The 25,749-nt window shown below is 43.9% G+C and overlaps 1 protein-coding gene across 1 annotated transcript; it reads left to right on the top strand.

The window, feature by feature from the left end:
- Window positions 1-4,340: 4,340 nt before the first annotated feature.
- Window positions 4,341-25,394, top strand: LOC109471447 (zinc finger protein 324A-like). The gene is made up of 7 exons (XM_019770770.1): window positions 4,341-4,441; window positions 20,458-20,575; window positions 20,987-22,196; window positions 22,578-22,856; window positions 23,559-23,726; window positions 24,350-24,472; window positions 24,966-25,394. Exons 3-7 carry the CDS (start codon window positions 21,018-21,020, stop codon window positions 25,203-25,205), a joined length of 1,989 nt encoding a protein of 662 aa, XP_019626329.1. The 5' UTR covers window positions 4,341-4,441; window positions 20,458-20,575; window positions 20,987-21,017; the 3' UTR covers window positions 25,206-25,394.
- The last annotated feature ends 355 nt before the right edge of the window (window positions 25,395-25,749 follow it).

Genomic DNA, 25,749 nt, shown 5'->3' with positions numbered 1-25,749 from the left:
TGGAAAGATTGCCAAATAAGGAAAAACTAGGTCGAGCTGTTTTTATTGCTGGAGACGGTGTGCGGTGCATAATTGGGCCTCTGAAGTTGAACAGATGATATTAAAGATTAGATATTAAAATGATATTGTAACTTATGTATTGTTATCGATAATAGTTTGTAGCTATAATTGTAGGAGCATTGTAGTATTGTTGTTCTAATGCATACATTGTACCATGTATGAGATTGTCGGGCAATAAAGTTCATTCGTTGTGTAGAAAGTGTTACGTAACGAATTGCTTGGCCTGGGAGGATGTGAAACCAAACGCGGGCTCTATCTACCCAGTTTGTCTTCCTGTTTCTATGATATCATTTTCCCTGCGGGTTTGGAAAGACATTAAGTCATTGTTTCCCTTTCTTTATCGCTTATCGTTTTAGAAACACATGTACAGCTCCTTCCCAAAACGGTTTCATTTAATGTTTCGCTTTATTTCTAAATCTTATCCATTTTAGGTCTCACACGAAATTATGGGGCTTTGCTGAATAGAATAGAATAGAATAGAATAGAATAGAATAGAATAGAATAGAATAGAATAGAATAGAATAGAATAGAATAGAATAGAATAGAATAGAATAGAATAGAAATAATCAACACTGTATACATTGTCGATGTCTTTTTACCTCATATTGATAGAGAGATCTTTGAGACAACAAAGTAAACGGACAGCATCCACCCGTGGCCAGAATGTTAACGGATACATACTATAGTGTTTAACAAGGATCAATGTTGACGCCATGTTTCAACGAAGAATTTGTGTAATCTTACACCGTTACGTAACCAGTTGCCAAGCGACGGTTATTCGATATTTTCCTAGTGCGAGATATCATTCACTGTAAAGATTCGTTTGAGACAAGTTCGAACTATTCTTGATTTTCTCTATTGAAACGACTTCTTCGATACGCTTGCTTATGGATATCATTGCCGCATTTTCATCTCTGCATTTTTAAGTAAGTAAAGTAAGGAAGTAAAAAGTTTTGGGTCATTTTTTTTTTACAATAAATATGGAAATTGTTCTTTGTATTCGCACATGACTGACTGCCGTGTATGTGTAAGAATGTGGGAGGAGTTGAGCTGATTTTTATCCCCTTTATTGACACTTGATCCGAGCCCTTCTTTCAGGCTGTCATCACGTGACGTCTGACCCCTGGCTGCCGAGGGTCGCCATTTTGCGTCTCCCGTCCAGACCCGGCTGCACAGGTGTCCTACAGGTGAGGCGGGCGAGCAGGTGCGTTTCACTTGTACTTTCATCCGCCACTTTCCATACCGCACCGTCCGGTCGTGAGGGCTTAATACGGGCTGTGTGTGTGAGATAGAGCCAGCGGTAGTTTGTTGTGAGGTGTGTTGTACAGCGATAACGCTAGCTGTGTGTTGTGTGTGTTGAGGAGAGACATGTATGTATGAACACGCGGCGGGCAGGCTGCCAGTTCCAAAACTTCTCGCGCGGTTTCCGCAAAATTTACCGCCCGACGTCCGGCCGGTTCTCTGTCGTCTGCGGGGCAGGAAATCTGGTCAGAAAATCTCCCGGATGCCGGCAGCCTGACGAGAGCAGAAAAATCCGACCCCTCCACAGGTCTCGAGTGTCGGAATTTTAAGTGTCATCTAGTTTCTAGGAAGTGTGTGGGGGCCTTTATGCAAATGACGGTGTTAAGTGAACTAAGTGGCCGATACGCGGCGCCCTAGTTTTTTTCCCGTCCCACCATTACACAAGGGAGTGAGAGTTGCCGCTGTAATTAAGCGGTGGTCGAGTCGAGCGAGTTTTTCCACAAAGAGAGATTCAGATTTACACGTCTGGGCAGGACAAGGAGGTAAGGTCTTAATCTTTTCCGTCCGATTTCCCGCACCGTAGCAGTATGTATGGTAGTGACTGGATGTTAACCGGCGAGTAGAATTTTTTCTAGGTAGCGCCTAGGTCTCGTCACGCTGCGTTTCTCTTAAAGAAAAGGCTGACAGTCTAAACCGAGCACACACAGGTGAGCGGCGCTGGGGAAAGTGGCGTGCCATTTTAATGAGCTTGTATTCTCGAAACTCCGCGGATGTGAACGTCCGCGCGGCTTCCTGGTCCCGCTTTTGTTGCGGACTCGGCTAGTCTAAACGTCTAAAACTTGTGTACTCACAGATGTATCCTGTCTTGTTTTAACAGCAGAAATGGCCGCTGCGTTGTTGTGAGAAAAGTTAGATTAAGGGGAAGCTTGTGTTTTCTTTAAACTGTGTCTCTTAAACGCGGCCAAGCAAAAAATGTTTGAACTGTTTAGAAACAGTCTCGCTCAATCGCATGACTGCCTACCCGAGAATGCTCCGTGCGTTTTGACTCTGCCAGAGAGTTTTGCAGAAAACAGACTCCGTTCTGTGAAGACAACAAACTTTGATATCACGCTCTACTTACTCCGTGGTGTACAATACGCCTTCCCGGGATCGGGACTTTCTTTCTGAGAAAATTATCTCTCGGTGATCGGTGTGCGCTATCGCAGGATACACCCGTGCGCAGTTCCACACAGTACGGGATTTGCGGATATACAAACCCCGCCAGGTTTACATTGCCTCCACCCGGCCTTTCTACAGGAATACGGATCGTAAAATTTGGCAAAAAGGAGAGTAAAATTGGCCAGGAGAGTCCGGCCGCGGGAGGTAGTTTCTTTCCCTACGAACTGCGCGGCCAGTCAAACCCCAAGGCAGCCAATTGCAAACTCCCCTGGCAAATATTCTTCTATATATATAGCCAACGTAGTTAGTAGTAGTCTGGTAGAGGATAATTATAAGGTTTACAGGGCCCGATCACATTTGTCAAACCGCCGTCGTAAGATCGCAAACTCTTGGAGGCATTCCTATGACAGTTGTGAATCTGTCGTACAAAATACAGCGGTTTTGTTAAGGAAAAAGTCGGCGGTTGGTTCTAGATCTTTCACAGCCTGCATTGCTTGAAAATTCTACATCACTTCGTACCATGTAACGTTATGTGTAAAATATGAGTATAGATTTACTGGGCCTAGGACTTTAAATGATGTAAACTGTATCAGTGTATGGTATATATCAGTGTATATTTTGTCTGACCCTTACCTCTCCCTAATGACCTTAATTAATGAAAAGCGACCTACAGGCCGTTTTACGAGTAAAGAACGATTCAAACAAACACTGAACAAGCAAACAAACAAACAGCGGACAAACAAAATCTTACGACGTATATGTATCACAATGAATGTGGCCACATCAGTATAAGAATGATGAGTGAATTTGTCATACTGGCCTATGTCACACTGCCCTACTACGAGTACCCTCTGACATTCCTGCTTTACGCTTAATTTCACCCAATGGCATGACATTTGTCATTCTTACAGTTAACATAGCCAGTCAAAAGCAATAATCACATTTCTATAACCCTATATAATGTTATGATGACATTATGTTATAGTAAACTCGAAGGAAATACCTTCTAGATTTAAACAGACTTAAAAAGACATGTTGGTATGATTTTGTGTGACAGCTACATTAAGATTAATTATCTCTTGCTATTGTACATCGCTGAAATACCAAAGAGTGCCTCCATTGTGCTCTGTTTGACACGTGAACTTTCACATTCACACTTCAAAACACGCCTCGTTACTGTGGTAATTATTGGGCGGTACTATCTAACTGTAAAAATGGCCATCTGTCATTAGACAAACCACCTTAGGGCTTATCGCGCTTCACGTATGTCGTGAGTTAATTTTGAAAGCAACTGTTTTTGTAGATATCTTTTTGTATATTTTGTGTCGTTTGGAGGCAAGAAGGGCCTTACATTGTTACATGGGAGAAATATAGAGACGATCTAAAAACAAACAGTGTACAAGAATTCAGTAGAGTAAGTTAATTCTTCAGACAATTACAACTGTAACTCGTTCACAGTTCTGTGTTTAATAGTAGTAAATGACTAGAAATGAGCGTTTGGAAGTAGCGTAATAGTTTTAATATGTAAATCTATTGAAAACGGTGAAGGTCGACTAGTTTGTGATCGTTAAAATTGTGCACAGACAGATACACTTCTTAGGGTAGTCTCAAATTTATTTTGCTATCCGTACAGATCCAATTCCGCACTAGAATTCTTCTCGTGTGTCTGTATAAATGTTAAATAACCTGTTAACAAGACGAAGTCAAACCATGAAATTCATTGGCTTCTGTACACGAACCGCGTTTTCTGCTGGGTCAAACTTATACTAGTAGTCGAAGCAATCACGTTGTTAGATCACATAGAACCTTTGGGAACGTCCCTTCTCTTCCCACAAAATATGTTAGTATCATAATTGTCCGTCTGAAGCCCGGGGCTCTAGGCCGTTCCAAGAAGTTAGACAAGTTTTTGCAGACAGACAACGTCGACGGTATATCTATATGCAGAAACCGTGCCAATGTGTTAGTGGTACGAGTGGGAAAGGTGAGATTTTTTCTTGTCTTTCTGTCTAAAACGTGTTTGTTTGAGTGTATAGAATTTGCCGTTATTTCCTGTGTAGGTCTTGGAAAGAGAGGATGTACTTATCTTGACTTCATACCTCAGGTATTTTAATGTTTTAAGCATAAAGCAGGTCGTTCATGAGAGGCGACGATACAAAATTTCGTAAGAGGGGGAGGGGGCGATATTCATAACCGAGTTCGCACCCTCGCGAGCAGAACCAACCTAGGGGGTCTCCACCAGACTTCTTTTGCAGGCTGAATAAATCGTAGGAATCGGCCTAAAAAGGGTGCCTGCAGGCCAATTTGATCGTCGATGACCGGCTACCTTCTCTCACCAATTAATAACCTTTTTAGGCCGATTTCTACGATTTATTCAGCCTGCAAAAGAAGTCTAGTGGAGACAAAACCTAGAGGGTCCAGGGGCATGCTCCGCTGGAAAGTTTTTATATCTTATCTCAATCCTCTGAAACGTCATTTCCTACATTTTTGCAGGGCAAATTTTGCCGGTACACCAATTTAAGTCAGACGTATCATATGATAATGCAGTTTGTCTACAAGCTTATTTATACCACCACCATTTTTTCAGTTTGATTTTGGAGGGGGGGGATTTTTGTTGGGGCGACCACTGTTGTTACATAGTGAGAAAGCTAGCTCGGCATGTCTTATTTGAAGTCCCGACTTGTAGTTTCATGAGTATCTTCATGAACTCAAGTGCGTGAATCTTTGGGATCATACATTCAGATGCCGTCTCTTTAATAGACAAAATTTGTACAATACTGCGATTTGAAAACAAAAAAATTGCCCCCCTTCCTCTCTTATATTAATGCCAGTCACGTAATTATAATGTGACGCGGGCTAGACCCGGTGAAATGTGAAATTCCCTTTGTGTCATAATTGGTCCTTAACAACTATTGTAACACGGGAAGAATTGTGAAGCAAGTTTAGTCCAAACTTGTGGAACGGAGTAAGGTTTCACCGTCGCCATTATTAACTCCACACGTGAACCTGTGAGGCTTTTGTGCATCAGCAAGTGTTTCTTCTATACAATATCGGGCGGTACTCTAAAAGTAAAACACACTTTTGTTGAATGGGGGCTAACAATGGCAGAGGTGGTGGGGGAGAGTTGAGTAGAGAACAATACACTCGGCGACACTTAACGAGATTTGAACCAAATTGAAGTGGTGTACTTCCAGTATTTTAGGAAACTTGAACGCTGCATTGTGTAGGATGTTCGCTATAATTCTCCAGGACGTGTGTACGGTGTTAAAGGCATCTAATGAAATTTCAGGGAGGCAAAAGAAAAAAATATTCTGGATGAGGAAATCTGTCTTGTATTGACATTTACTGCCATTTCTTAGGACATTTTTGTCAGCACCATTGTCAGTAACATTGCATCTTTGCCCAACTACTGTGGGATAGGTTTGATTCGACATGTCACGTAAAATGATCACCAGAAAATTTACTCTGAATATCCAGTGTTGCCACCCTGCAAGTGCATTGCATTGGATGCCTTTAAATACAATGAGGCAGAGTCGCTACTATATGTACCCTACTATATGTACCCTAGTACACTAACTCGGTAAATTGAAAACTTCGGTAGAAGAAATTGGCCCGATGTATACTGACGACGGTATACATGTACCGCCATGCGAATGTACAGTGAGGTCGCATTGTGTAGAATGTTCTCGCTAATTCTCCAGGATACTGGTTGACGTGTAGTATTTGAGAGTTTTCGTGAATTTATTGGCCCTTTAAGTGTCCCTATTCATATGACGGTCAGTCCCGACATTTCTGATGGCTCTACCGATCGACGTCAAGTCTTTATGGTTCTCGGTGCTTTGTGTCTATTCTCGTTCCCAGGCTAGGCGTGCGTCAGTCGGCCCTATGCGCAAACGTCAGTAATCCTGTACCTCGCTAAACCACAGATACCGTAACCCACACTACCCCTGACCTACATCAACCTTGGAAACGGAGCACAAATGTCTACAAGTATGGCCTGGAGTCCAGCCTTGTTCGCTTTTTTTGTGACGATCAGTGCCGGGCTTTCTACCGACGTCAAGCCTCTGTCTTTGCTTTATGCTCTCGTAACCTACACTACCCCTGACCTACATCAACCTTGGAAACGGAGCCCGAAGGTCTACAAGTATAGCCCGGAGTCCAGCCTTGTTAGATTTTTTTGTGACGAGCTTTCTGAATGTTCTACCGACGTCAAGCCTCTGCCTTTGCTTTATGCAGTCGTAACCTACACTACCCCTGACCTACATCAACCTTGGAAACGGAGCCCGAAGGTCTACCAGTAGCCATGAGCCGGCGACAGGACATGTTTACAAGCCCGTATACTTATAGAAACCGATCTACTAGCTATAGTCCTCCAGATGACAAATCGTTTTCTAATGACTAGTACCGAAGTCGAAGGACACAGCACTGAGTGAGCCACTATACTACTAGTATAGTCGAGGCAAGCTACTACAGTGACGGTGTTGATGGTACTTTGGACGGATGCCATCCTGTATGCGCCGGAAGGTTGAGGCCGCCGATTTCTTGTTTAATAGTATTTGATTTTGCGCAAGAAACCAAAACAAGTGACGGCAAATCTACTTGTATGAGGCTCATATCCAAGTCCCTACATCTACTTGGAGATTACGTCAAACGACGAAGGCACACACCCTTCATCTGCTTGTAAAATTGTAAAATGTATGGCAACGGTTGGCACATAATCATAACTACAATTTCACAACGCTAATAACGTACCCAATGCAAAGATGTGCGTATGGGTAAGGGAATGAGCTTTTACAATAATCGAGGAATTTCTAACGTCTAGAAATTCTATCATGGTAACCATGTAGGGGTTTTCACATATCATTATGAACTTAAATTTGCTATTCAAGTCCATTAAGAGAAATCCTGGTATAGATGGTTAGTTTACCAAGTGGTGTACGTGCTTGAGGTCATTCCAGGTTCGTTCTTATGTAAGACGAAAGGTTATTAGTTCATCCTGAAGTCACCCCACTCCCTCGGAGTTTAAACTTTGGTCCGGCCGTGTCGCGTCTTCAAAAAACAACGCCGCTATCTCTACTCTACCTGACAGAAAAAAAACTGCAAGGTAGTTAGACTACAGCAAACAAATAGCAGACACACATGTACACTCACCCACTAGCAGACATACACTCGTTATTGGTATACCTCGAGGTATTCCGAAGATTGGAGAAAGATAAAAAATATAAACGTTTTCCAGAATCACGACTTGATCCGGAAGTTAAAAACGGAACAGTCCTGTTCAAATTGCAAAGAAAGAGTATGGAGAGGCAAGGGAGCCTGAAGAGCTAAAACGTTTTGATGGTTAGATGAACATTATCACATTTTCAAAATGCTTAGAATCAAATCTCGGCATGTTATCTCTCTATTTGGCCAATTTCTACTCTTTCCAGCCGCCTCCCGAAGCCTGGTAGAGGCTGCGACCTTCCCGCCTGTTTCCCCGGCCGGTGTCAGGCAGGGGTGATCGGCCGGCAGGTGAAAGAGCACGTGCCTTTACAAGTTGGTGAATCAGGTGTTTGCTGAAGTCGGCCGCGACCCGCCGCCCCGGCCGTTTTTCACAAACACTCCGCCTGCGTGACAAAGTTCAACCACCTTGTTGTTTATGGCACAAGAAGGACGTCTGCTATTAACCGGTGTCGATCTCCAAGCAGACATTAGGTTTGTTTGGATGTTTTAGGCGTTTACCGAGCTTTCTAATTTGCCAGCTTTTCTTAGTACACTGTCAAAATACCCAAAGAAAAGCTATAAAAGTAGAAAGGCTGTCAATATACCCATAGAAAAGCTGATAAAATAGAAAGCCAGACGAAACGTTTAAAAGCGTCCAAAGCAAGCCTAACCTCTGCTTGTAGTATGCTGTTCCACAAGAAGTGTATGAATTACTCGTTTTTAGAATGTCTTGATCCAATATCTTAATGCTTCCTACCCAGACAGAATACAGGGTCTCATAGAATGATAAACAAACTTTGGTGACTTGACACTTTTTTGAGAGGTCAGAAACAATTGGTTTTCCTAAAACGTCCTTGGTTTTAACAAAAAGTTCTCGCACATTTATTTGTTTGTCATATTTTCTAGTGCCATGAGATAGGTGTTGTTTGACGTATATAAAGACAACCTCAGGCTTGTACCAGGTCGCAATGCTATATATGCATAGGTCTAGGTCTCTCTGTGAAGATCTAGAATCTGCACAAGAAATAGAATCTGTACAAGAAACTTAGAGTATACGAGATCAAACATACGTCTTGTGCAGGTGTATGTTTCACGTGGTCTATGGTCTCTCTATTCTAATACGCTGTTTTATAACCTTAATCTAATAGAGACAGGAATCGTGTCACCACTATCAGCCTCTAGTTCAACAGGCACGTGCATTTCTCGCACTCTGGACAGTTATTAAAAGTTTGTGTAATGGTTGAACAGGAGAGAACTCATAACAAAGTTCATCTGAGTACAATGAACTCATGAACGTTTTTAAAAAAACATATCGTTTTGTCAAGTTGAGTTCTACCAGTTTTCTCACATGGATATCTATATATATATAGACATAGTTTTAGATACAAACATAGTTTCAGATATAGACATAGTGTTAGATATAGCTATAGGTTTCGACAATTACCTTGTTTTTTATGATGTAGATTTTGAAGTTGTTTTGTATTCCAACTATTTCAGTGGGCTTTTATCTTTGTTATTTGCAATTATTAGCCTTCGGGCAAGAATTTGCAAAAAAACTTATCATTATGTAAATACGTCTGGCTATTATTTACTATTTACACAAATTGGTCGGCGCAGGTAAGGCTAGGTGATCTCACACACTGAACTTTGACTGACCCCAAGTTCCGTACCCTTCGCCCAGGTTAGGAGTAGCCTCCTTCGCAGACTTGTGGGGCGCCGGCGTTAAATTTATTTTCGGGAAGCGACGCGAGTTATGCCGCGGAGGGACGGTTTTGCCACCGAGGGACTTTGCCTAGCCTCCGTAGCAGGCTTATAGAACTGAGGGTTTGGTGGTCTTCAGCTGTTTTCTGATTAGCCCACTTCTAAACGGGGGTAATTCAACCAGGCCCGCGATGTTGTCTATATGCAATCAGTAAATAGCACATAAAAGCTCCCAAAGACCATGAAGACCCCCCAAACCCCCAGTTTTTGGCATGCTATGGAGGCTAGACTTTGCCGGGGCCCTTGTTAGGCGTCGAAACCGTCTCTCCCCGGCAAACTCCCTCCGCGGCATAACTCGCGTCGCTCCCCGAAAAAAAGAATTAACACCGCCGCCCCACAAGTCTGCGAAGGAGGCTATGTTAGGGGTGAACTAGAGGACAGGTGAGGACCCGCGGGTTGTAAAACAATAAACCGGCCAGACTTGGAACCGCGCGTGCAGTTCGCTGAAACGGGGCCAGTTCCAAAAACGTCCACCTGTTCGTAGGAGTTTGGCTCACTCTTCAAACTCTTTTCTGCCTTCTCGTCTTGGTTGAATATTAGCGTGCTGACTACGGGAGCTCTGAGGAACTATGTTCGGGTTTGTGCAAAGAAAGGCTCGTGGGAGTTGACAAAAGGTACGTGAAAAGAACATCCATTTTCTCTTTCTGCGAATCAACGTTGAAACGGGGCCAGTTCCAAAACTTGTCCTGCATGTTCGTAGGAGTTTGGCTCACTCAAACTCTTTCCTGTGTTCCGCGTCCTGGTTGCATCAGCGTATATTGGCTACGGTTCTGGGAACTATGTTCGGGTTTGTTAAGAGGAATTTATGATAGAGAGAAAGGTTTGTGGGAGTTGATAAAAGGCACTTGCAAAGAAAGCCATTTTCTCTTTCTGCGAATTAATATACTGGGAAACTTATTTGAACCTGTACGGGCAACTGGACGCTTTTCAGTGATCGGAGACACGTCGACGTTTCTTGTGAAGAACAAGAAAGTATTTTACTGTGTTTCAAGTGTTTCAAAATCTCACCAGGCGTCAAGAATGTTGATAGGGTATTATTAAGTGCCATATTAATTATCAGAAATACGGTAAGGTATCATTGGCTACCTGTAGCTAACTCAAGCACACATGGGGGGCCATGACAAGTACTGTCGACGATTTGTAACGGTTTTTGATTGTCCTTGTAAAATGTCGTAGACGTGCGTAAACATACTTGCTATAAAGGGGCGTCGAAAATGTTGATAGGATGCTAAGTGCTATATGATTTATCAGAAATAAGGTAACATATCACTGATATCTAACTCAAGCACACATAGGGGACCTTGACAAGTACTGTCGACGATATGTAACTGTGCGGTCTTGGTTGTTCTTGTAATATATCGTAGACGTGCATAAGTAACCTTGCTTTAAGGGGCGTTTTGGGGACGATTTATCAAGTGTGATATGATTTATCAGAAACAAGGAACACATAACTGATACCTATGGCTAACTCAAGTAGACATGGGAGGGGGGCTACGACAAGTACAGTCGACGATTTTTAACGGTGTTGGTTGTTCTTAAATATTGTTTATATTTAAGTACGCGCGCAAACTTGTTAAGGGGCGTTTTATGGAAATGATTTTACGTGAAAATTCACCTGCTGACCCCCGCGCGACCCCGCCCGGCCGGCCCTGGGAGGTGTCCGATCAATATTTGTGGAGTCAGGGTTACTCCAAGCAAAGCGAGCAGCCGTGTTTGTCCCTGCGGCGTGACAAGGAGACATGTTTTGTCTCAGGTATTCAAAGAAATGTTATTCAGGCCCGGCCGAGCGCGGCTCGTTCCAAATGATGCGCGGTAGAACCGGTGTCATGCGAACTATAAGTCAAACTGGCTGCAAGGCGCTGTTCTCAGGGCCGGGGCACGTAAATTCACGTCGTAGCCTCCACTGGGCCTTCTTAAGGGGGGTTAAGAGAGTAGAATTCAACAATAATAGGTTCTGACTGGCCAGGGACTCGGAGTGGGTCCACCGTTTTTATTTCCCCTCGGAAGGAAAATGAACTCTACGGTTCCCTTCTTCCCTAATTTCCTAACTTCCCTGGTCAATTATTCCCTTGTTTGGCTAAATCTTAACATTTTTTAATCCGCCTCGTCGTACAATTTATAGTTTCGCGATAGCATAATTGTGGGCAATTCCTGGGACAGTCGTGGATTTTTTGTACGACGTTCTTGTGACGGAATTCTGTCATAACTGGCTGAAAATCCTACCATAAAGAATAGCGAAAAAATGTACGACGAATTTGGCCGCCCAGTAATATCTCTAATCTGGTATATGTATAAGGCGTCGATCGCAAATTATGATTACAAAAGTATGATGCACTACGCAAAAGTATGATTTAAATGACACCAAAAAGCACAAAACGGAAAAAAAGAAACCTTTCTTTATCTATGAAATTCGTGGAAAGATCTGTCAAATATTTGGTCGCTATATATAGCCACTTCTGAAAAGGGGGTGTAGTCATTGTTGGAATGATTTAGTGTTCAAACTTACGTACACACATTGAAACTGACGTCTAGCCCATACCGTTATACGACAATCACTTGTGTCGAGGTATTTCATTCACCAGCGCACGGTGTACATACTGAAAGAGTACACATATTTGCCAAATGAGGTAACGAACGCCTTAAGTTATGCGTAAACACATTCAGGCAGTGATTAACAGCCATATTCTACTGCCTACATTCATGGAAGGCGTCCGTCTATTGTTCTCAAAGCTGAGTTCTTTCAGCCGGTCTTTTCAATTAAGATTTCCGTTTAAAAAGGGCTAGTTCTTGTAAAAGCACAGTCGCGTGACGTGGGTATACGTTAGACTTTTCAATGGGATACAAAAAGGAGTTCTTTGGCGCCACCCAATTAAGAAAAAAGGTACTCGCTACAGGAGTACAAAGGTTAAAGTTGGAGTCATTATTTATCGTTAACGAAGACCTGCGGGCGTTTGATAGACAGATGGAAAAACAGGAAATCAGGAGAGAAATGTGGATATGATGATATGTTGTGGTGTTACAGCGTACGATTTGGATGCCGTAGAATTTTCACTGAGACAGAACCAAGCGTCGACTAGGATCTATATAAGACAGTAGCCTCTGCCGGGCTTCAGAAGCGGCTAGAAAGAGTAGAAGTGGGCCAAATCATAAGAAATGCTGTCCAAAACAACCACGTGTGCACCAATCACGTGTACAGTACTATATACATTAAATTAATGCATTTGGTAGGTTTAGAATTGTAGCTAACTTCTGAACTTTATTTCTAACCTCGACAGAAAATAAACGGTGCAAACTGTCCGAAGTAGTTGTCACATCATGATATTTTCCCAGAGTTCACAGAGACAATCTAGAAATATTCAAAACATCCTATCGCAGTACGTTTAGTTGTAGGCAACTTCTGAATCTTCTTTCTGACCTCTACATAAGAAAAGACGCCAGAAGTAGCTGGCACGCAGAACTATTTCCCCAGAGTTGACAGAGACAATCGAAAACATCCCCCCAGAATGATACAGTGCCGCGCTGGTATGTTAGAATGTGGCCGGGCTGATCCTGAATGGAGGAGCAGACATGGGAAGTAGCTACCCCCGGTACGGACGCGACAACTTGTCAGCACGCGAGGGCCTTCTGATCCGTGTCCTGGATGTTGTTCAACCGTGTAAGAGCCCGGTCATATTCGTCGTGCGAACGTCGTGCGATCGTCATACGATTGCATGCGACATCCTACAAAACGTCGCAGTGTCTTGCATGTAACGGAAAGGTCTGTCTTTAATAGTAGCCTCTGCCAGGCTTCGGAAGCGGTTGGAAAGAGTAGAAATTGACCAAATAGACCAATGATATGCAAACTGTTCTCTCAGAGCGGACCAATTCCCCTGGCATATATATGCAGGACACATTGTACATGTACATACTCTCTAGAATAGGTTTGGCTTATTTTTGGACGTTGACGCTTTGTAGACTGACCTAGCTATCATGGAAATTCCGACAATACACACAAAACACCTAAACGTGGAAAACAGCCCTAACCCACCGTGCCCAACCTCTGCTTGAAGGATAACATGTACGTACGTGTACAAGAATACAGTATATCACTTAACTTTTCTAGCATTCCTAGCAGACAAACGCATGTTACTTTGTCGATCGGTGTAATGTGGCCAGCTACCGCCGCGCCGCGTGCCTGCGAAGCTGGTGTGTTACGGCGAAGGGCAGTTATACAAGCTATATATACAGATACAGATATACAAGTTCAGACAGATTTCACTTCTTCCAAAACTCCCATAAATAACTGTAAGAGGGCAACGTCATGTTTACCCGACATGAAGAATGGTTTTCCTTGTTTGCGAAAGGGGCGGAGGAGATCCGGCGTTCACAGAAACGCTTTGACCGCAAATGTCGTGGAACCGCCAACATGTACATGTACAGTTCTACCGTCACGGCGTGTTCAGGGCACTGTGTTTGGAAATTGTTTGTCAGATCGACATGTGACGCTTTTTGTATGAGGCTTCAATCTGTCAGGCTTCAACTTCTGTTTTGTTTTCAGTGGCAAATGGATTATTTCTGAAGGATCAACATCGGCAAGTACTGCAGGTATTTGTCAGTATATTGTTTAGGGTTATTATTAGTTGAAAAAGCGGTGTTAATCTAAAATTCAGTGGCCAGAAACTCCTACGTTTAGAACAAATTATAGCCAAAGAAACGACATAACTCGAGAAGGTGTGGATAGACGGTAATAATATTTGGTGCGTCGTCAGGGCTCGATCGAGTGGAGATTTTAGCCTGGCGGCTTCCCTTGGAACTGCAGGGTTTATCATCTTATATGTTTGTATCTCACATGATTTCGTAGCTCTTGTTGTCTGCTCTCCAAGAGGTTGATTGTAAAGACGGTGACCTTTTTCTATGTACCGTTTTCTGACAGTCAGCTCAATCAACTTTGTGGCCTACTGGATGTCTTGCCTTTTGGACAGAGCCTTGCTGGTTGGTTACGACTTTGCCTCACCAACCAAAGGATCTGCTTGGAGATTTGGAGATTACCAGTAGTTGTTGTCTATATTTTCAGGTCTACACTAGCCTCTACCAGGCGTCGGGAAGGGCTAGGCTGGAAAGAGTAGAAAATGGCCAAATAGAGATCGAGATAACATGCCGAGGGAGTTGGTCCGCTAGAAAAACCAACAAAATAGTACTTTCTAACGGACCAACTCCCTCGGCATGCTATCTCTCTACTTGGCCAATTTCTACTCTTTCCTAGCCTCCACCAGGCCTTTCTACGGGAATACGGATCGTAGAATTCGGCAAAAAAGAGAGAAAAATTGGCCAAGGGAGTCCGGCCGCAGGGAGGTAGTTTCTTTCCCTCCGATGCGGCCAGTCAAACCCACAAGGCGGCCAAACTCCCCTGGCAATTATTCTCCTATATATAGCCACCGTAGTTAGTCTGGTCAAGGACATTATACACACAATGTCCTTGGTCTGGTAGAAACTAACTCTTTCCAGCCGCCTCCCGAAGCCTGGCAGAGGCTAGGTCTACCCTAATCTGCAAGCAGATCCCTTTCGGTGGCAAGACAGTATCCATTAGCCCGAGAAAGTCGCCGGTCGGTGGGGGTACCGACAAAAAAAGGGCCATATATAAAAAGCTAAGGATCATTCCCACACAACCTCTGCTTGGAGAGTACGTAGGTCTACCCCCCCCCCTAAGGCGCCAGACAGACACGTCACCTGATCCGTTACACCTGTCGGAAGGGCTTAAGAACACACCTGAGCCGGCAGCGTTTTAAGAGAACCCACATCGCCGCCCTTAAGGCGGGCTGTTTCCCAGCGATAGCGTCCTTCTAGTCCTCTTTTAAAACTACCAAAAGCTACAAACAAATCCCTTTAAATTCAGAGACGAGTGGGGAAACATTATCAAATGTAGACAGAGGGGCAGTGTTAGAATATAATTGGGGTCAGACGAAGAAAAAAAAAAACCCGATACTCTGGAGGCTGGAGGCGGAGAATAGAATTCATATGTCCCACTCCGGGTTTATAAACATGATAGGTCAGGTGTGAACATATCCAGGGACAGGTGGGTAGGATAAGATGTCAGATCTCAACAATGTTAGCCTCCGTAGCAGGCTTATAGAACTGGGGGTTTGGTGGTCTTCGGCTGTTTTCTGATTATAGCCTAGTTCTAAAAACGGGGGTAATTCAACCAGGCCGGCTATGTTGTCTATATGCAATCAGAAAATAGCACATAAAAGCTCCCAAAGACCATGAAGACCCCCAAAACCCTCAGTTTTTGCTATGAAGGCTAACATTGTATTGTATTGTATTGGGTGGACCAGCTACTCTCTCTTCAGCTCTGTTCGCAGCCAAGGGCTGAAGAGCTATGAGAAAAGCTTACAATTGGTGGGACTAGCTTAATCGCAATGGTCTGCCAATAGGCGCTAACTCAGGTGATCTCAATACGACCCCAGGTGCGGCCATAGGACTGTAAGGTTTGAACCACTCACACCGGGAAGGACACCTATCATTTCGACGTTAGAGTTGAAAAAAGGTCCTTCAGTAAAATCCTTCTGTCACTGTCTAAGCATGAAGTGATGGGAGGAAGGTAGCCACGAAAGAACCACAGTACGGGTACGTGTTAGCCTCCATAACATGCCTAAAACTGGGGTTTTGGGGGTCTTCATGGTCTTTGGGAGCTTTTATGTGCTATTTCTGATTGCATATAGACAACATAACCGGCCTGGTTGAATTACCCCTGTCTTGTGGCTAATCAGAAAACAGCCGAAGACCACCAAACCCCCAGTTCTATAAGCCTGCTATACGGAGGCTAGGTTAGTGTGTGTGTGATTGTTCTTTGCGCAGCATACTCGACGAATTTGAGCCGTGCATATATGAGAGCATTGTGCCGCACTTTTGACACTTATGCCACCCAAGATTGTCAAATGTGAGGACTGGCTGATTGATAGGGTTGAAATTTCAGCCGAAGAAAGAGGCCAGACACATTTTTGTGCGATGCTGTTTCAGCGCGCACAAAGCGCGAGCGGGAAAAGGGACCCCATTTTCTATGAAAACCCATTGTCAGTGTGGTCGCGCGGGCCATGCGCCACCTACGAATCACATAAAAGATCTTTATTTCTGCTGTAAATAATCCGTACACTTAATCCTTTCCAAAATATTGTCGGTGTAACATTAGAGCAGGAGGGGAAGTCAGCCCAACAAATCGGGGCGTATCACAGCTCTATGGAAAGTAGCGTGCACAAAGGGAGACGGACGCGAGCTCTAATGGAGCCGGGTCAGCTCTGTTTTGGTTAGCAGTATTTGTACAGAATACCCGATGCCAATAGCTCGAGCTGCTTTTGAAAAATTAGGTCGTAAAGGTTGAAGAGTACGGTGCGAGCGAAGGTGGACTCTATATATAGCGTCAGGTGGACAGGTAGGAAAACATTCTTGTACCTGTAAGTTTTAAAACCGGGAGTGTCTCTGCCACGCTTTCTTGTGTCGTCGACTGCTCCTGTAAGTATTGTTTTACGCCAGGTTACTTAAGTGGTCGTGCGTCAGGTGTATCAGTCCTCAGACATGTCAAGCAAAAAAAAAGAAACGTTTCCACAACTTGAAGGTGTTTGTTAGCTGAAGGTCTGGTGATTGTCGGTGGGTTTTTTTTTTCGTAGACAAAACAACACGGCCGCAAAGACGTCAGATTTAAAAGGGTTGCATGGTGAGAAGTAGCGCTGGTTTGTACTCGTACATAGAAGAAGTTATTTGTTAGAGTAGCTTCATTTTCATCGAGAGAAACTTGCGTGCAAATTTCAAAAACCCTTTAATGCTTCTTATAGTATGTGCGTGCGTGTGCATGCCTGTGTTTGCGTGTGTGGTGTTTCTGTGTGTGTCTGTGGGTGTTTGCGGTGTATTGGAATCTAGACATATGGCTGCTCTTAAATTCCGTGACAACTTTATTTAATATTCAGACTGATTTTTTGAAGCGTGAATATTTTCTCTAATCACAGAAACCCCAGTATTGTCTTTTTAATTGCTTAGATCAGACATAGTTATACTGGAACTGGAACTGTACCAAAGAGACCAGAAATCTGAAAATATCAAAAGCAATGTGACATTAGAATAATGTGGGTAATTAATCAAACGTAATTCTTAGATGTATATTTGTGCATACGTGTTGTACAAAAACCAAAAAGACGCATATATTCTCTCCCGACCCGTTTAGTACACGAGCAAACGTTCGGGTTGTGTTTTGCGCATAGTTGTACTGTCTTAGACAAACGATAAGTACATAAGAAGTATCTTCATGGTCTTACGAGACCGAGGAAATGTCTACGTACTGTCTAAATCCGACTAACACGCGTAAGTAGAGGTCTCGGGGATACTAACCATTGTATAAGCGACATTTTAAAGCCTTCTGCAAACACAGACAGTTCCGTGTAGTGTCCCAGTTTGTGCAGGTGAATCATCACTTTGTGTGACTCTTAAACTTAAGTTCCTGTCACATACTGCGTTTACGACAGTTAACGCAAATCAGGCTGATTGAGCGTATACGTGCACTGCGGATAATTCTCGGTCCCCAGTATACATGCTATAACGACGCCCTATCCTACTTATGTCTGCCCTTCCTAGAAAAACGTAGGGAAGACCTAAGTTTGAAATTCGCTAGATCTTTGTTGAACTCTCAGTCAGTTTATAGATCTGCTGGTTACCTCCATGTTGTGAGGAAACCCATGGTATAAACTGCAAAGTGTCAAACCAGGTGGTAATGTCGAAATGTTGGAATAGAAAATAAAATTGAAATGTGGTCCATATCAATTTGGGTATTTCGTGGATAAGTAACAAACAAATCTCAAACAAAACAAACAAATATCAAACAAATAATGGCAGAGCACTCGAATCGGAACCAAGAGGTCCCGGGTTCGAGTCCTGACATGTCACCGATCTTGTGCCCTTGGGAAAGGCACTTAACACGACTTTCCTCACTTAACTCAGGTGAAACGGTATTGTCCTGTCCTGTCCTGTATTTGTCCTCTGTTTTGGTGGCGGCATAAAATAAGTTGAAACATCTCGAGTGTGCTGTCACCATGTCTAGTCATGAAATGGTGGAATAAAAAAAAATATCAAGCAAACAAATATCAAACATATAAATAACGACTGCTGTTCAACTCTCAGACAGCCCATGCAGTTTACCGATGATTAATTATCCCCAGCGTGTCTGAAGGTAAATAAAACCGACCTTTTCCTGTCTGCTCATCCGTGTAATCGCGCCGGCACAAGCCAAAAGGTGACGATTCATTACGGCGCCTGCTGCTAATTGATATTCAAGTAACGTTCTTTTTCAGTCTGTCCAATAGTCCAGGTGTGTTAAGGTTTGAAGATTGCAGAGTGGAACTCGCTGTCACCAAGTACAGTAGGGGTATTGCCATTAGATAGGTTTAAACAATGTCTAGAGTTAGATGTTCAAGGGTTAGGTGTAACAAGTCGATCGGTGTAATGTAGCCAGCTGCCGCCGCGCCGTGTGCCTGTGAAGCTGGTGTGTTACGCCAAAGGGCGGTTATACCGGCTGGACAGATACAGAATGCACACACTAGATAACTAGTTTCTCTAGATATCTTAGAAACATTTTCTTTTCAATTTCACCTCTGTGTTTCCCACATGTACCCACAAGTCAGTAATCTAACAACGAAGTCTTGAGGACTAGTAAAGAATTGCTATATTCACCCCCAAAGAGGAAAAAAACATTTTTTTCATAGATATGATTTGATTTTTTAACTTTCGGGTATTTTTATCTTCGACAACTGTATGAAACAGCATTTTAATACACCAAAACCTTAGAGCAGCTCCTTTAGTAGTAGTATACCTGTGTACGCCATAGAAATATAGTTATACCAATTGATCAATGTACAAATATTCCTTTTTTGATATACCAAAATTTATTGAAAATATCTTACTGTAGATTTTAAGTGCTCTGAAAGACTAGAAGTGGAAAAGAGTTTTAAAAATCATTGCATTTCTCTTAACCTTTGTCGTATAATGTCACTTGTATATACCACTTGTGATACTTGTGTTGAATATGCTTGCGTATTTTAATTCTTTCATACCTCTAACACAAACGTTTACAAATAGAGAACTATGGAGATCTCTCTACACTAATTACTACAATGACTCTAATGGCTTGAGGTTGCTACTCTCAACTCAAGCCGGCACAAAGAGCTGCTTGGAAACAGACCCCCTCGCACTGACCAATCACCGCCGGTTCTATTATTTAAGCGTGCGCGTCTTTTGTGTGAGTGTCATTTCAGCTGGGGATCACTTACTCTCGAGCTCTCCAAGCAGAGGTTTGGGTTTGGGCTTATTTTTGGCGTGTTTTTTATGCTTTTTTTTAATCAAGATTTCTTTTTTTGAAATTGTATCTTTGTTTACGACAACGCCAGTGCAAAAGTGCCCAATAAAAAAAGCCTAAAAACACGCCAAAAATAAGCCCAAACCCAAACCTCTGCTTGGAGAGTAGGGATCGCTTACACATTCATACCACGTGTTCATACACTACCGGGGCGGGCTGGAGGGTCCGGGTTTCAATCGGAGAGGGGGTTTTAAGCCTTAAGATCGTACGATCCGTCTTAAGTACACAATCTGATATTTACGGCACAAGCTTAAGGTGCTACGTGCACGTACAGTCTCTAGACGGGGGTCTGCTTAACATTAAGTGTTGGTTTCCTGTTCTTGAAGTGCCTCTTAACTGTACTTCTTAAATCTTTACAGGCACACATTCAACCGTTGGCGCGTGTAATATGTCTTCTTTGTTCTAATAGGCGTTTGCATACTTGATATGGCTTCATAAAAGAAATGCCCTTAGAAATGACATTTGAAACGCACTTAGTGTGTCTATCATGATCCTAAAATAGCATTTTGTACTGGTAAAGTAATGAAGTTTTTTGTCGGTCTAGAGCTACTTTTCTGACTTCTTGAAAATACAGGCAAACACACAGACACACACAGACAGAAAAGTTAACCTTCGTACTCAGAGACATTAAGTAACAGTTTTGTCTTGTTTTATTTTACCTGCAGGTAACCAGTCACATGGCAAACATGGTGAGGGTTGATCTGCTCTAATTTGGAAGGAGAGATGTACCCAGTCAGTACCACTCTGCATCAGGAACGCACATCCATGGTTAACAGTTAACAGGTGGGCACACATCTCATTCCTTCACTGCATGTAAGGCAACGAATAGAGAAAACGATGCCCTCTAGTGTGGATGCAGCTAACTGCAGGAAGGTAGTATCCAATCGGCCAAGCGGTGAATTCTTAGATGCATATAGTTAATAGATTTCGATATTTCTTCTGGCAGTAGTAGATTTGGTTTACAGTGATATTTAAGTGGCGTCATATATGATCATTAAAGTTCATCTGTGTTGGTAGTTACATATGTTTAAAGTAAATCTTAAAACCTTGGTTCGAACGTTCTAACACACAAAAAATGTTCTCAACTAAAGCTTTCGACCAGTCTATTGACCAGAGTGAGAACAATTCTTAATGTTGTAACAAAAGTTTTAACTTAAAACACGTTGTGAAGTTTTGTTCATTCCTTTTGTCAAGGGCAGAAGAGGACAGTGACATTCGCTCCGCCATGGCACGACAGAAAAAGGACCCAACAAAAAGGCCCCAAGAAAACGAATCAAACGACGATCCCAGCCAGGCGGGCCCGGATTCACCTCAACAGACAAACAGCGATGACCTACCTGTGAACAAAGTACCCCAGGCCGCTCCTGGAGATACTCTGGCCAACAAGATAGTTGAACTCATGTTTTCTAAGATGAAAACCACCGCCGAAGTCTGCCAAGACTCTAAACCGCACAAGGCACAGCCACAGGCAAACGGCCAGGCTGAAACGAGTGCAGCTTCAACAACGTCTTCCAGCTCCAGAGCGACCACAGAGGAGGCTATTCTCGATCTCAGCGTCAAAACCAAAACGTCGACGTCTTCCACGGGTGAGGAGGTTCGGGTGAAAGTCGAGGAGGAGGAGGAAGAAGATTCTGAGGTGTTTGACGACGTGGGCGCGCTGGACCTCTCCATGAAGAGAAAAAGCAGCACGATTCAGCAACAAGACGCGAAGAGACGGCGACGGTCCAGCGACAACAATTCCGGCGGCACGTACCCCACGCCGCCTTGCACACCCAAGAATACTAGTAACACCAGCCCCAACTTCGTGTTTTCGCCGGTACCAAACGGCCACCCCTTGCCGACGAGGGTTGTACCGAACCCGGCGATGCAGACTGCTCACCACGCGCTCGGCGCCACGGTGGTGGCCGCCCTCATGGGGCAAAACTCCACCGCAGGCCACCCTGCAACCCTCCCCGCCTCTCTCCACCAGATCCCCGCGAACAGAGACACAGCAGGGATGAACTTGACCGCTAAGCCCGTCACGGTCGCGGCAGCAGCGGGGCATCATCCCCCGCCGATGATAGTCACCCCGCACCACGGACAGCCGACTCTGCTGCGGTTCCCGTACGCCGCCCTCCCGCCTGGAACCTTCGTCGCGCCGGCCGGGCTCCCCGGCGGCGGCCCCCGGCTCATCTCCCCGCATCTTCTCGCCACCTTGCGACCCCCTCTCGTGGTCAACCGGGGCCACCTGACCATCCCGCACCCTCCGAGTAGCAGCATCGACGCCAAACCCGCCGGCCACGGCCACCACTCGCCGCCGTCCGCAGACGTCCTGAAGGCGCCCCACCTGCTGAAGTACATGGCCGCTGGACAGACCAGTCCGCAGGCCATGTCACCGCCCGACAGGAAGAGCCCCAACAGCCAGGTAGGTTCGCAACCGTGTCTTATCATTTTATCGTGTTCTTCATTGTGTGCCATTGTAGCCTGGATGGCAGACCCATAGCACGCTAGGCCCAGAGTTATTAGCCATCAGGGCCTAACTTTGGGGTCTGTAGTGTAATTTTCTTGGGGGCATGTTGGCCCGGGGCCCTGGAGCCGAGGTCCTGGAAACAGTCTGGAACACAGGCTAATGCCGTGAGGAACTAGACTTGCTTGTTAATCAACATTTTGAACTGGAACATTTTTAATATCTTGGTTCTTAAGTACATTATTGCATTGTATTAGATATTAAGTTTCCTCTGTATTTCATTCATATTGGATTTTATTTGTAACATTGAACATAAGTGTATTAATAAACATCCACCAGGAAAACCACCACCACGTGGTCCGAGCAGGCAACGCGCCTCTGGTCTTCACCTGCAAGACGTGCGGCATCCCCTTCCCGACGGTCAGGAAGCTGGCGGGTCACATGAAGATCCACAACAACGACAAGCTGTACTACTCCATCACTGTGGAGGAGAACGGTCAAGACAGCACAATCTACGTCTGTCAGACCTGCGGGACCCAGTTCACCATCTACGAGAACCTGATCTCCCACATGCAGCATCACGGAGGGGAGGACATGTACTCCTTCTACATCTGCGAGGTACGTGTGTTTGTTTGTTTGTTTGTTTGTTTGTTTGTTTGTTTGTTATCACCATCTACGAGAACCTGATCTCTCACATGCAGCACCACGGAGGGGAGGACATGTACTCCTTCTACATCTGCGAGGTGGGCTTGTTAGAATTTCTGTCTACACCGTATACGTATAAGTATTGCTGAAATATATCGTAACGGTTTTACTTCGTGTTTCTCCTCCTTCTCCTCCTCCTGTCATTTTGTTACATGGATTCAATTTCTGCATTTTGTCGGCGTGTTTGTTTGTTTGTTTGTTTGTTTGTTTGTTTGTTTGTTTGTTAGAACGTTGTTCCCCCCTGAGGCCTTTCTGGGCATGTTTGACTGTAGAACAAGGCTAGTTTGCTTGTTTGTCCTTCGATGTCTAAAAGGGAAAACATATTGTTTTTGCTCATGGTTTCTTCTTCTTCCGTCCCAAACAAATAAGATCAGTATCCTGGACCAGACGGCTCCGTGTCAGCAGTTGATTCAAAACTTTCCCCTCCACGATAGTTCTAGGGAAAATGCGTTCATGAACACATCTACTCCTAGGCACCCCTTTCATATTTGTTCGTAAAGAATCTTGTGGCTTGGTTCTGTACCCTCTCTGGTTTGTTTTTCTCTTCCTTTGTACATGGATCCCATATCTACTATATCTACTATATAAGTTTGAAACCTGTTGTTCCCTGTCCAGGTGTGTAACGCGCGGTTCACGCAGGCGTCTGACCTGAAGATCCACTCTCGGATCCACATCCGGGACAAGCCGTTCACCTGCGACATCTGTAAGAACAAGTTCACCCACCTGCAGTCCCTCAAGACGCACCAGCGGATACACACGGGGGAGAAACCATACCAGTGCAAGGTATACACAATCTTCTTTTTTTTTTACAAAGTAAGATAGCATGTAGCTTCATTTTTTTATGTGAAAACACACACCACCGGAGATTCTTAAAACACACCAGAGAATCCACACCGGGAAAAACCTTACCAGTGCAAGTTATCTCAGTCTTCCTCATTTTCCGGTCCTCTTCGTTTTTTACAAAGTAGGACAGCATGTGGCTCTGGCAGTTCCCTTTTTTCATGAATGAAATCCATGTTTTGATGTGAAAATATGTGATGACGAGCCACCGGGGCCTGGGGTCCAAAATTTCACTTATTTCAAGATCTCTTCAAGACCTACTCACCTGCCAAATATCAAGATAATCCATGTAAGCCTTCTTAAGCACAGACACACGACGCTACCGACAACACAGCCTTCTTGGCGAAGGTAGTCATCTCAGGTCACAATCAAAAATACTCATGGAGTTTGCTGCTGTCCAGCCAATCTGAGGGAAGCTACTTTCGATTTCTTCGTTACTTTCGTCCGTCTATGATCGACATAGCTATGCTTGGTTTTATCATTTGTGGCTGAGGTGGACAGATGGCATAAGTCCCATCCATAGCCAAAATTCTTATACTCATGTTCTTGCTACATCTTTTCTTCAGGTTTGCCAGGCGCGTTTTACCCAGCTGGGTCACCTGAAGGCACATTCCCGCATCCATACCGGGGAGAAACCGTACCAGTGCGGGACGTGTGGAGCCAAGTTCAGCCAGCTAGGCACACTCAAGGTAAACATGCTTCATATCTATCTTCGTCAAATTCCCAATAAGCAAGGTTCAAATAGTATTAAGGCTGGTAATTTCCTAAACGTTATGGCTCAAAATGTTCGTAGAAGTTGTCCCTGAAGGTATGCTTTACTATTGAACACATATGGCCCATGAATACACATGGCAGCCTATCGTTCTGATGGACGACTACACGTCTTTACTGAGGGACGACTACATGTATACAGTGTGCTAGATGTCGGTTATCTTGAGGAATTAATCGAATCCACACTACTTTAAATTTAAACTGTATATTATTTTCCTTTTGTTTATAATGTAAAGTTCACTTTGTGTCATATGTGTGCTCTTATAACATTTTATCTGTTGTATGTATGTATGATTGTATGTTTTTATTTTTGTACATGTACCCTGTAAGACGAGCCATTTTTGGCCAAAGGGTATCGAAACAAAGACAAAGCCTGAAACCCCCGATTTCTTGTTACTTCACGTTCGTCAGGTCCACATGCGGATCCATACCGGGGAGAAGCCGTACCAGTGTAAGACGTGCGACGCCCGCTTCACGCACCTCCGCTCGCTCAAACTGCACACGCTGCGCTCGCACATGGAGGAGCTGACTCAAGCCGAGCAGGACCAACTCAAGCAGGACACCGGCACGGTCAGCAGCGCCACACAGCGGGAGTCGCCGGAACCGCAGGCCGCTGCAAGTGCCGCCGTCTCTGCCTCTGGTGATGAGTAAAAAACAAACAAACAAACAAACAAACATAAACAGTCATTTATCATGATTTTAGGAATGGTTGTATCATATTGAGGATCCTTGTTATATCAAACTGACAATCTCTTGGAAAATGTCACTTGGAAAAAAGAATGTGTCCCTGAAAATTCTGATCTTGAAAAGATACTGGGTAACAATATAACAATAACTAGATTCGGCATAATTTAAAAAGTACAGTTTTTGTCGCCTAGGCTTCTTTGATGTGGTGGGAAAATGTGGCCTGTATCAGGTGCACATGGAAACAAAATCGTACTGGTGGTCTGATAATAAATTCCAAATTTGCTTGAGATGAAGTCCAAAAGTAAGTGTCAATTTTACAAATGCAAAGAAAAACCTAAAGTGTCTGATGACATGTTGCCATTGCATTTGTATCATACCCGCTAGCACAGAAACTGGCAAATCTGAAGCATTTGTTGTTTTAAGCAGTGAAATACGAACTGTTTTAGGACAAATACAGACAATTTCTTGTGTACAGAGTGACTTTTAAAGGCTTTAATCTGTGTATATA

This window comes from Branchiostoma belcheri, unplaced genomic scaffold, assembly GCF_001625305.1.
Source record: "Branchiostoma belcheri isolate BF01 breed outbred unplaced genomic scaffold, Haploidv18h27 scaffold25, whole genome shotgun sequence".
NCBI classification, from domain to species: domain Eukaryota; kingdom Metazoa; phylum Chordata; class Leptocardii; order Amphioxiformes; family Branchiostomatidae; genus Branchiostoma; species Branchiostoma belcheri.
This window is presented reverse-complemented; position numbering and strand designations above follow the sequence as displayed.

Bases quoted from the DNA above. Each gene is read 5' to 3' on its own strand.
- LOC109471447 (XM_019770770.1), top strand. From the start codon at position 21,018: ATGGCACGACAGAAAAAGGACCCAACAAAAAGGCCCCAAGAAAACGAA. The intron at 23,727-24,349 runs GTATACACAATC...TCTTTTCTTCAG, and splicing joins AGAAACCATACCAGTGCAAG to GTTTGCCAGGCGCGTTTTAC. The intron at 24,473-24,965 runs GTAAACATGCTT...CACGTTCGTCAG, and splicing joins GCCAGCTAGGCACACTCAAG to GTCCACATGCGGATCCATAC.